The 12,701-nt window shown below is 37.1% G+C and overlaps 1 protein-coding gene and 1 pseudogene across 1 annotated transcript in view; both read left to right on the plus strand.

Annotated features, from left to right (window-relative positions):
- Nucleotides 1-6,265, plus strand: part of DTWD2 (DTW domain containing 2) — a 104,388-nt gene extending 98,123 nt beyond the window's left edge. The window contains exon 6 of the mRNA XM_003788896.3: nucleotides 5,515-6,265. Within this exon, the coding sequence (XP_003788944.1) occupies nucleotides 5,515-5,685 (171 nt within the window). The 3' untranslated portion in view covers nucleotides 5,686-6,265. The remainder of the gene's footprint in view (nucleotides 1-5,514) is intronic.
- A 3,216-nt stretch (nucleotides 6,266-9,481) lies between these two features.
- Nucleotides 9,482-9,982, plus strand: LOC100941129 (annotated as a pseudogene).
- Nucleotides 9,983-12,701: the final 2,719 nt, after the last annotated feature.

Raw genomic sequence — 12,701 nt, forward strand, 5'->3', positions numbered from 1 at the left:
CCCCTTTACTTCCCATCTCCTCCTGCCACTGGTCCTCCCCCCTTTACTTCTCATCTCCTCCTGCCACTGGTCCTCCCCCCTTTACTTCTCATCTCCTCCTGCCACTGGTCCTCCCCCCTTTACTTCTCATCTCCTCCTACTCCCTTACCAGACTATACTTGTGTTTGATTGTTCATATGAGCGTGGAATTATTTATATATTGGTTCCATATTAGTATTGAGTATGTTGAGTATTTATTTTTCCATTCTTGAGATACTTTACTAAGAAGAATGTGTTTCAACTCCATCTATGTAAACATAAAAGATGTAAAGTCTCCATCTTTTTTTATGGCTGAATAGCATTCCATGGTATACATATGCCACAACACAAATGTTCAGATTTTGAGGGAAAAGTATAATATTTTCTTTGGTATAATTTGGAACTTGCTTTTTTCTCCTTTTGGGTTCTGGAAGACTCTTCTATAGAGTATTTTTCAACCTTTTTTATCTCATGGCACACTTGAACCTATAGTTAAACTTCCATGGCACACTTAAATTATGTTGATTAAAAAAAAGGAGTAAAAAGAAATACTATACTTACTGTGCTTTGAATTTCTTTTGAAAATAATTAATGATACTTAAAAATTTTTGTAGCACACTGGTTGAAAATCACTGGTCCATGGTCTTATATCTCTTATTCCCACAACTGGAATTGGATCTTTACTGCAATCCTAAATGGAAGCTTTACTGTTGGTACTAGTGGTAGGTATAGTGATAGCATTCACAGTGTAATGGAGTTAGAGACAGGGTTTGCACTACTGCTAAGGCTGCTGCGGCTCCCCTGCTGTAGTTTGAAAGACTTTATCCTGGATTAATTAATGTGCCATCCATAGCAGGAAACTTTTAGCCCAAAAGGTTTCAGCTCTATTTTATTATTTTGGATTCTGGAAGTATTAAATGAGTTCTTTTAAAGTTGTCTGGGACAAGAAGCTTTTTTTTTTTTTTTTTTTTGAGACAATGTTACTATGTTGCCCTCGGTAGAGTGCCATGGTGTCATAGCTCACAGCAACCTCAAGCTCTTGGGCTCAAATGATTCTCTTGCCTCAGCCTCCTGAGTAGCTGGGACTATAGGTGTCTACCCCAATGCCTGGCTATTTTTAGAGACAAGGGTCTTGCTCTTGCTCAGGCTAGTCTTGAACCTGTGAGCTCAGGCTGTTCACCTGCCTCAGCCTCCCAGAATGCTAGGATTATAGATGTGAGCCACTGTGCTCGATGAGAAGGAATTTTTTTGCAAAAATGATGTAATACTATGTATTTAGGACAGCTTCATATTGTTTTAGGATTTCTTTATCAGCATGTTTTTGTTTTTATTCTTTCTCTACTTTTACTGTTTGATATATCTGAAAGCATTCCCTGATGACATGAGGCCAAAGCAGACGTTAACTATTGCTAGATTGGATGTGCTTTGTAGCTATTGTATCTTTAAAAGAAAAAGAAATCCTATCATCACAGCTTGAGACTTGCAAAAAATCTTACGTTCTGGGAAAATTATCTAACAAAAGGCAAAGTTTAAGAGTAGTGACAGGATGAATTATTTCTTTAGTTTTTGTTATTGTTATATAAGAATCATATCAAACATAAAATCCCAGGTGGCCCCTGTGGCTCAGTAAGTAGGGTGCCAGCCCTACATACCAAGGGTGGTGGGTTCAAACGCAGCCCTGGCCAAACTGCAACAAAAAATAGCCAGGCGTTGTGGCGGATGCCTGTGGTCCTAGCTACTAGGGAGGCTGAGGCAGGAGAATTGCCTAAGCCTGGGAATTGGAGGTTGCTGTGAGCTGTGTAACACCATGGCACTCTACCCAGGGGGTGATAAAGTGAGACTCTGTCTCTACAAACAAACAAACAAACAACCAAAAATCCCATAAAATCCCAAAGTAATAATGAAGTTGGGATTAGAGCTCTCATTCTACTTGCTTTGGTTGTCAGGAATAATCATATTCTAGTGGTTAGGTGTGTAAAGAAGGATGTTTGACAATCAAGCTTGTGATCTGAGAGGTGCGGATGAGATAGTTGATAGGATCAGGAGCAGAAGAAATGCACAATGAAACACCCCAAGCTGCTTATAGAAGGTAAAAATTAGTCCCACTCTGTTTGTTGTGAAGGCCGCTTTCTCAGTGGCAGAACCCTGAGTCCTGCCTATGCAAGTTTAGTTACAATAAAAAGGTAGCATGTTTGTGAAACACTTCCTGTCTGCTCTAAACATAAGTATTTTCTTCTTTTCCCGGGAAGGAAAACTAGAACTTATATTTTTTTCCTAGTAACCTTTTATTAGGAGCATTCTGCATGTATTAAAACTTTAGGGTGACGGCGGAGAGTAGTAAATTTTCCCTTGTCCTCATTCTGTAGAGGTATAGGATGGGGTACTCTCCTTAGAATGAGCAACTGGGCCCAGAACATGAGTGTAAGTCTGTGGATTTATTGTCATCTGTTATTCTAAAGCAGTTTTTCAAGTACCTGGAAGTACTACCAGGTATGAAAGCATAGCTACTAGGAAGTAGCATGACGTGGACTTTTTCAAGTAGGTTTGAATTACAAGTTCATTACTTAACTGTTGTCACTTTTTGCCAATGGGAAGCTCACACAATCACTTTGTACTGTTTTTTTATCTGTAATACACAAAGAAATAGTTACCCTAAAGCATTGTGGGAATTGAGTGAGTTAATGTGTGGTAATTGCCACAGTTGTCAACACAGGCATTTAAAAAAAAGTAATCCTTTTGCCCTTCTTTGCCTGGCTGATCTTGCCTATAGATTGACAAAAGAAATTGTAAACTGAAAAGTTGGTGACTTTCATTAGCTACTGGGTATTTACCTGGACTTTTCATACCTTGGAAGCCTTTGGCGTGGGATCCTTTTTATTACAAAACCTTTTCTACTTAAGTTTTAGCTAATGAACTTAAAATAAATGGGGCAGAGTTTTGTGCTGTAACCTGTGTCTTAGCTCACCCGAACACCAATGGTTGTTATTAATAGTAATGGTTCTTTGAAAACTGTCATAGACAAAAAGATTTACAAGGTTAGGCTAGACTGCAGTAATTTAAAACTCTAAGTCGAAGTGGCGTAACATGACAAAGGTTATGCCTCCCTCATGCCGCCTGTCCAGGGCATCCTGCGTGGGACTCTGCATACTGTAGTCACTGAGGCACTTGGCCTGGGGAAAGCGCTATCCAGGCACATCATTCCACTGTCATCAGGGACAGTAGCGAATCCAATACTAGTTTTAATACTTCTGCCAAACGTGGAACATATTGTGCTCACATTTCATTAACCAAAGCCAGTTATATGGTCACGCGTAACTTCAAAGGGGGTTAGAAAATGCAATCTGATTATGTATTGTGAAAGAAGACTGGCGTCTTCGTGAACAGCCCCAGGGATCTAATCCTGATCTATCTCCAAAATTCATTCTCTTGTTACCTCACTAAATTGATAGAATCTTATCTTTAGGATGTAAAAGTTGGAAGCCCTTGAATATTAATTTTCTCCTAAATGTAAATTTTATGACATTAAATATCGGTGGTATCTTCAGTTGTCTCAGTCCATATGTATTTCTAGGTATTTTTCCCAGGTGCGATGTTTCAGAATCCGGTCAGTATACTCGGCTGACTCTGTAAAGTGGGCAGTCATAGATCATTATTTCTTAATTTCCTTTCTTGTTTTCTTCATTAAAATAAATTAAGAGAACATACCTAAGGAGATTTCTGTATATAATATTATACAGAGCCTTTTGAAGAGGTTTATCTTTTTTTTTTAATTGCTGTATATCATTTAGGAATTGTGTTTGACTACATGTAACAGAGCCCTTACTGTAGTGTTTAGATCTCATAGGGGTTTCTTCTTCTCCTTTAAATAAGTCATGTGGACACAGACAGTCCAGGGTTGAGAGACCGCAGCTTGAAAGGGACATCAGGGACCCCCATTTCTTCTGTCTTTTTCTCCATCATCTTGTGTATTTGACTTTCATCTTCATGTTTTTTGTAGTGACATGCTGGTTGACCCATCTCCAACAATCACGTTACAAGCGGGAAGAAAGGACGAAAGGCCTATTCCTACTAAGTCTGTCCCCTTTTAGAGTATCTTGGAAAGCCTTACCCACCACTTCTTACAGCTCATTGGATAGACAGTGTCATTAGTCTATATAATGTTACTGGCTGGACTTGTTGTGTCCTTCAATAACATTTGGATTCTTTTAATAAGGAAGGAAAGAATGAATATGGAGATGCAACTACTAGTGACTGCCACAGTTCATAAGAGTTTATTATAAATAAAAGTTATCGAAGATGTAAGTTATATTAAGTGGGGGAGTAAATTTTCACATAGACATTGTGAAAAATTTGAATCTGTTCATCTGTTGTGCTCCTTTAATAGTCTGCTTAGTTGTAATTCTGTGCTTTTATCATTTAAAAGCTTTAGATCAGGGATCTCAGGCCCAAGGAAAAAATCTGACTCAAAATGTGTTTAAAACACTGGCATTGTGTTACTGCCTTTTTTGTTTGAGATGCTCTTTCACTCTGTTGCCCAGGCTAAGGTGCCATGAAGTGAGCCTGCACACAGCAACCTCAGACTCCTAGACTCAAGCGATCCTCCTGTCTCAAGTCTCTCAAGTAGTTGAGACTACAGATGCCTGCCACAGCGCCTATCAAATTGTTTTTCTATTTTTGATAGAGATGACATCTCATTCTCACTCAGGCTGGTTTTGAACTCCTGAGCTCAGGCTATCTTCCTGCCTTGATGTCTCAGAGTGCTAGGATTACAGGCATGACCCAGAGTTGGGTGCCTGGCATGTTTTTTCAATTGGAATAACTTTAGGTAGGGCATGAACTCCGTCTGTATTACAGCATCAACTATTCTGTTAGCTTATAGGTCCATCCAGTTTACATATTTACATTACATGGTTGGCCCTATAGATATGTGAATGTAGACAGGCACATGAGATCTAGTTTGTGTGTGGCCCGTGGACTAGTGTGAGAGAAGGACTTACCCATTGTTTCCATCATCTGTTGTTATCAGATGACAGTAAGCTTGCATCAATTTGTGATTGAAACTGAATTAACTAATTTGGTGTGCTTATCTTTGGGTCTAAAGGTTTCTGTTAGACTGCTTGTTTCAGATTAAATTATTGTAATGGCATCAGTTATTTGTGGTGTTTGGATAAGTTAATATATGAAAATAAGTTCAAATTTTATTGCCTATATGGAAAATCGGTAATCAAGTCTTAAAAAAATACATATTATATATAAGCTTCCTGTGGAAGGGGAAGTATTTGTGCCTGTTTACTGGAATTCCTTAGTGTGGTATGTAAGCTATGAATTTAAAGATATTATTTATCTAGAAATAATTATTTGCGCGTCTATTATTTTTCATAGTTAAAAGACAATAAACAGAAACATAGTAACGGCTGTTTCTGAAGGTGAAGTGTAGATAGAATATCATGATTTGTCACAGATGACCTTTTTTAGTGTCTCTTTTTTTCTTAACAGACTTTGCTTCGCCCTCTTCGAGCTTTATGTTCTTTCCAGCTCCAGCATGGTGCTCAAATACGCCTCAGCAAGGAACACCTTCTGAAAAATGGATTATATCCTAAGCCATTGCCAAAGAACAAACGTAAACTCAGGAAAATGGAACTGTTAATGAATAGCATTAAAATTTAGTACAGTTGTTCTTATGGTGCTAGTTGACCTGATTTCATCTGACAGTACCCAGTTAAGTGTTCATTCGGTTTAGGTCTAAGGGGTTTTGACTCTCTAAAGAAGAGCGAGAGTTATTTACTAATCTTGCTTAGAAGAAAGAAGTAAACCAAATAGCCATCAAAATAACAATAAAAAACTTCACTGACTCCGCAAAAAGATGTCATACTGTATTTGTTTTTAAAAATGTGCCTCTAAGACATTTTTTCCAAATCCGTGAATTAAAATACGATTAGTTGTTGAGCCAGGTTAGAGGTTTTTACTATAAAATGAAAGGAAGTTGTTGTCCTAATTGGAACAGTATTGTTTCTGTTAATGTTTATAGATTATTAGGTATGGAGCAATAATAGACCTATGTTAATTTACAATCACGTACCTGAACTTTATAGTTTAAGCAGCAAAAGAAAATGGTTTAGATTCAACTTATGTGTTTTATAAAATAGTATAAAAGAATAAGGAAACTGTAAGTATCCTTTAGGGGCTAAACTTGACCTTAGCTAATGTGATTTAAGTTTCTGTTGATTTCCATAATTTTTAAAGAGGTGCATGTAATTTTGAAATTACATACATTTTAATTTGTAATCAGTCTGGATAAGTTTTGATTTTTTGTTCTATTCATCTGTATAAGTTTTTTGAGTATTCATTGAACAGTTTATTGATTGTAGTCAACTGCTTTTATTGAACTTTTTATGTAGAAAATAAGTAAAATATAATACAGCTGTTATTTTGAGAACATATTTCTGTAAGTAGTCCTATTTAATTTAAATCTTTTTAATGGGAAAAAACTTTTAATTTGAGAGCACAAATTCCCCGTGCACAGTGGGGAACATATTTACTAAGATTTTGTACTAAATAAGAAACATGTATGTAATGTATATTTATATCCAACTTAAAACGACTGCAGTTATATGCAAATTTTCATAAGAAATGGGGACTTTGTTTTGGTCTTTGTTATGATTTCTAGAGTTTCCTGTTTTTGGTGTTAAGTTGTAAGGAAAAGCTAAACATTTAGCTTAAATGTTAAGTTGTAAGGAAAAGTGTTCGTATGTAAGCTTGATAAAATGTTTGTATATAAGTGAGAAACTTGAGCATACACCAGAGGTTGTTTTTGACAGTTCTTATGTTTCTGTATTTGTTTACTGTTGCCTTTGATTAGACTTTTATTAAAAAGCTATAATGCTGGTCACAATAAAAATGATAATATTTGGGGAAACTATGCAGGAAATATTTTAAAATATTAAAAGTTAGATTCTTATCTTTTATTGTTGACTAATTTTTGGATTTAACAACAATTGAGCAGATTTGTAATCTAAAATACCTAATATCAAATGATTATTTGGTATAATAGAGAAGATATAATAGTAATAATGTGTAGTGGTTTCTTAACAGATGAGCTAAAATCATCTCAAGGTATTTGTTTTCACTTTAAATTAAACTGTATAAATTTCCCTTAGTCGTTATGATTATTTTAAAAAGAATATTCCTACATAAGACACCATTTATATCTCAACATTTTATTTTAATATGAGTTGATTTTTTCGAGAATAAGTTTTATTTTTATCTTTTGAATAAAATATTTTAGAGTATTTTTAAATACTTTAAAAGCTTAAAATTTAGTGTTTTTGGAAATATATAAAATTAAGGAAGTCTGTATAAACTTTTCTAAATTATTTTACTAACCTCCAAACTTACATACTTTTTACTTTGTTATCTATTTTTTACTGACGTCTCAAAGGGATTTTATTTAATCTTTTTCAGTACATAGTGCTTCTCTAATCATTCATTTTCATTACACAGTTTTAAGTAAGTTTTAAAAACTATTATTACTATTTTCATTATAAAAGTTTCTCAAAGTGGTATTATGTATTTTAACTGAATATTTAATCCTGGTTTTAAAATTTGTTGTCTTTGTATTGTATTAGTTGGCTTCTAAATACAAGTGCTTTATATTTGCCTGATTTTGCTGGATTTTAGAAGGCCAGGCTTTTATAGACAGTAGCTGATAGTCAGTGCACTTTGATGTGTGTAGATTATTTTGTGAGTTGTTATTTATGCCACATAACTCAGAGAATAGTATGTCCTCATACACAAGGTGACTGTGCTGTTAGCACATTTGTAGTAGGTTAAAAATTACTGTGCTTAGTAATAAGAAAGAGTATTTTGAAAGTTTCTCACATATGTATAAAGGGTTGAGACTTACAATATACAAAGTAAGTCACAGTGCATGGCTGCTTTCTGTAAGTTGGATTATAAGCCTTCTTCTGTGGAATATGAGAGTTATATTAGGAAAAATTATTTTCCCTAACTTTAAGACTCTAGACACAACTTTCCTTAGCCATGACCACTAATATGTTAGGGTTTATTCTGAAGATTTTACAACAGAGTACCTTCTCACTTATCACCATTGTTAGTAAATTATATAGATGAGCACTTCTACATAATTTATTCAGTTTCTTCATCATTATTCCTATTTATTATTCTAAATAGGTTGTTTAATAATGTGATCATGTGGCTAGGCATGGTGGCTCATGCCTGTAGTCTTAGCACTCTGGGAGGCCAAGATGGGTGGGTTGTTTGAGCTCACGAGTTCAAGACCAGCCTGAGCAAAAGCGAGACCCCCATCTCTAAAAATAGCTGGGTGTTGTGATATGCGCCTATAGTCCCAGCTACTTAGGGGGCGGAGGCAAGAGAATCACCTGAGCCTAAGAGTTTGAGGTTGCTGTGAGCCCTGATTGCCAGAGCACTCTACTGAGGGTGATGAAGTGAGACTGTGTCTCAAAAAAAAAATGTGATTATGTTATTAAAAAATCTTTTCCATTGAATTTCAGGGATTGTGAATTTTAGGGAGCAAGAATCCAATGTACTTAATTCTAATATGAAGGCTACAGAAAAGCTAAGGGCCAACAATTGGCCCTTAGATGTAATTGTTATTGGTATAAAAATAAATCGTATTGATGTAGCAAGTAAAAAATTAGGTCTGACTTAGTAAACTCAAGAGATTTTTTATAACCATACTTGACTATGTAGATATAGTCCTTTAAAATAGTTACAAATGGGCATTTTTATAAGTAAATAATAATTGTATCCTGTAAGTAGGCTTTTTATAAAATGAATCGCCTCTCAATATGTCCAGTCTACATTTCGTTTACTAGATTAGTTTAATGCATATTCTTTCTCTCCTTTCTTCACAATTTTCCCTCCTTCCCAGGCTTCTCCTTTCCCTCTTTCCTCACCTCCATTGTGCCCTTTCATTGTTTATTAAGTTTATCTTATGTATTAACTCTTTTTATTTTTACAGTTATTCATGTATCCTTGCATAAACATTGCAAAAGATCCTGCAGTTGTCTTAACATGCTATAATTGTATATGTAAAGGTTGTACAGGAAATCAGGCAGTGTTCCATGCTTTTTGCATCATGCTGATTATCTGTCTTGGTTCATTCAGGCTGCTGTGACAGGTACCAGAGACTAGGTGGGTTGTGAACAGCAGAAATTTACTTCTTATTGCTTTGGAGGCTGGACTGTCCAAGATCAAGACATCAGCAGATTCAGTGTCTGGTGAGGGGCCACTTTCCGATTCATAAATGGCACATTTTTGTTGGGGGACTAATCTAAGTAATTCACTGATAGGGGGACTAATCCCAATTATAAAAACTCTGCCCTCATGACTTAATAATCGCCCAGATACTTAATACCATACTCAAATACCATTTGGGAAGGGGAAGTAGCAATTGGTAGAGAAACAGTCCACTTGTTTCATTATGGCAACAATCTCCCCAGACTCCTGGCAGCCTCCCAGTGTTTACTTGGAGACCAGCATGGCAGTCATTATGCTGGAGCTATACTGGAAGCATGCTCCAAAGACCTGTAGAAACTTTGCTGAGTTGGTTCATCGAGGTTACTACAATGGCACCAAATTCTACAGAATCATCAAAGACTTCATGATCCAAGGAGGTGGCCCAACAGGGACAGGTCAAGGTGGTGCATCTATCTATGGCAAACAATTTGAAGATGAACTTCATCCAGAGTTGAAATTCACAGGGGCTGGAATTCTTGCAGTGGCCAGTATAGGGCCAGACACTATCACCAGCCAGTTCTTTGTGACCCTAGCCCCCACCCAGTGGCTTGATGGCAAAAACACTAATTTTGGCTGAATGTGCCGGTGTATAGGAATGGTGACTTGAATGGGAATGGTGGAAACAAACTCCCAGGTCCACCTTGTGGACAGTATGAAGATTATTAGGGCACACCCTTCCGGGTAGACTTGCTGCCTTCTTGGCACATCCAGGTCCTTCTGCGATGGCCCCAGTGAACCAACTTCCAGATGACCTAGAATGACCTATAATGTTAAACTTCATTTTGGCCTTTCAGAACAAAGCTCAGGAAGCCTGGGGTCTTGGGTGAATTAGAGATGGAAGTATATTTTAATAGCATACTTCTTTTCTCTTTTCCCAGCACTTACGTTGACAGAACATTTGCAGAAATGCTCAGACGTGTTTATCTGCAGGTTGCTGTTGACTGCATATGACCCATAATGTACCTCCCGGGTCTGCCCTGATACACCTGGAACAAAATGAAGCAGACTCTGATTTTGTAGTGCCTAACAAAACTTCTTCCTGAGGAGATTTATATTCTGGCTTACACTCAGTCTTGGGTAGCTGACAGCCACAGAATTCAAAACCAGATAGCGTCTGTCAGCCCTTTTAAGCCTGTACACACCCTATTTCAGTCTCTAGGGAATGTATGCATCTCTGCAGACACTTCTAATGATGGCAACTGCTGCTTTGGCAATGTTGACCAAAGTATCTACTTCTATTGCTATGTGCGCCTATTTCAGTTTCTTCCCAAGGTACCACCAGTGTAGCCAGTTTTCTGTGGTGTGCCCCATCCTTTCAGGTCCCCCATAAGCAGAAGTCAAGGGGTGTTAAGTCAGGAAAACATGGGGAAATGCAGCTGCATGTCTTTTATTTATTGTCCAGGCAAGTTCTCAAGGTAAAGTTTGCACGTCTTGGTACCTATAATAATCTTACAAAGAAAACTTTCCATTTAGCTGTTTTAAGAGGGCATCGTATCCTTATTCTGCTAACTTCTGTCTCATATGCACGGTGTTCGGTGGACTTTGTGGGGAATATGTAAACTGTTCCAGCATGACAGCAGAAAAAGCAGGACTTGTTGCTATGTGAGGCCTCCCAGATCTTCCCCGGTGCACATCACACACAGTACCATACATCTCAAATTTATCACGAATGTGTGCAATTGTTAGGCGTTGGGAGGTTCATATTGCATACTCATGCCTCCATTTTCCTGGTACTTCCACCATGTTCTTGAGTTTCAATTACCACTTCAAAATGGTCTTGCACCCCTTGAATAGCAACCGTGCTTCTACCATTTTCTTCGACCATCCTTCCTTGTTGCATGGAGATGCTGGCATGCATTTGATTAGTCTCATCTTTTGAGTGAATGTCGTACTACACATTGTGACTAATTTGAACTTCGAAAAGTAATACATAGATAACATTTTTTAAAATTTGCATACATTTTTGGCACCCCCCAGTATATGCGTAGTCTCTACAACATATTTCATTTTTAGTATATAATAAAAAAACTACTAAAGGCTTGGTGCCCATAGCACAGTGGTTACAGTGACAGCCACATACACCAAGGCTGGTGGGTTTGAGCCCTGCCCAGGCCCAGTAAACAATGACAACTGCAACAAAAAATAGCTGGGTGTTGTGGCAGGTGCCTGTAGTCCCAGCTACTTGGGAGGCTGAGTCAAGAGAATTGCTTAAGCCCAAGAATTTGAAATTGCTGTGAGCTGTGATGCCACAGCACTCTACCGAGGGTGACAAAGTATATGTGAAGGAAAGGGAAAATTTGACCAGTAGTGCAGTGGAAAAAATCGTTAGTGACAACCTGCAGATTACGTAGATGTTGGAATTAGTAGACAGGAGTCTTAGATAGCTATAATAATAAATTAAAGAGTTTGCACTCAGGAAAGTATAAACTTTGTGAGTTTAACGAAAACGAACTCTACTGAGGGTGACAAAGTGAGACTCTGTCTTAAAAAAAAAGACACTATAAAGACATTCTTTTTTAATGCTAAGTGCTTTTTTAAATTTTTTAAATAGACGTGGGCTTTTATCATGTTGTCTAGATTGGAGTGCAGTGGCTATTCATAGGTGTGATCATAGTGCATTGTGTCTTCAAAGTACTGGGCTCAAGTGATCCTCCTGCCTCAGTCTCCTGAGTATCTGGGACTACAGGCAAGAGCCAGTGTGCCTGGAAAGTCATTCTTAGTAAAACAAAAGCTGAGAAGATTCATATCTAGCAGAACTGCACAACAGGAAATTCTAAAGGACATTGTTAAGAATAAAGGGAAATGATACCAGATGGAAACTTGGATCTGCAACAGGAAATGTCGTTACACATTAATATAGAAAAGCACTGGAAGTGGTAATATAATACCATTATATAACCATAAATTAATAAAGGTCTATTTTAATATGTTCATATTAAAATCCAACTTTTTTTTTTTTTTTTCAGTTTTTGGCTGGGGGCTGGGTTTGAACCCGCCACCTCTGGCTTATGGGACCAGGGTTCTACTTCTTTGAGCCACAGGCACTGCCCTAAAATCCTACTTTTAATAATTCTTTAGAAGTAATTAAAGCAAAAATAGTAAACTGTGGGGGTGATGGCTTATAAAAGTAAAATATATGGCAGTAATGTCACAAAGGAGTCAAGGGAGTAGAAATGTAGTGATGCTGTTAGAATAGCATAGTGTTAACAGTGCACTGTATAAACTAAGAAGGCATATTGTAATCCCTATGGTTGCTCTGTTCAATATGGTAGCTATTAGCTATATGTGACTAATTGAAGTTAAAAGTTGATTCAAAAATTTGGTTCCTCAGTTACACTAGCCGTATTTCAAATGTTCGGTAGCCATATATATCTAGTGGCTACCATATTGGAAAACACAGATAT

This window comes from Otolemur garnettii, unplaced genomic scaffold (genome assembly GCF_000181295.1).
Source record: "Otolemur garnettii isolate 467f Iridium unplaced genomic scaffold, OtoGar3 scaffold00030, whole genome shotgun sequence".
Taxonomy (NCBI): domain Eukaryota; kingdom Metazoa; phylum Chordata; class Mammalia; order Primates; family Galagidae; genus Otolemur; species Otolemur garnettii.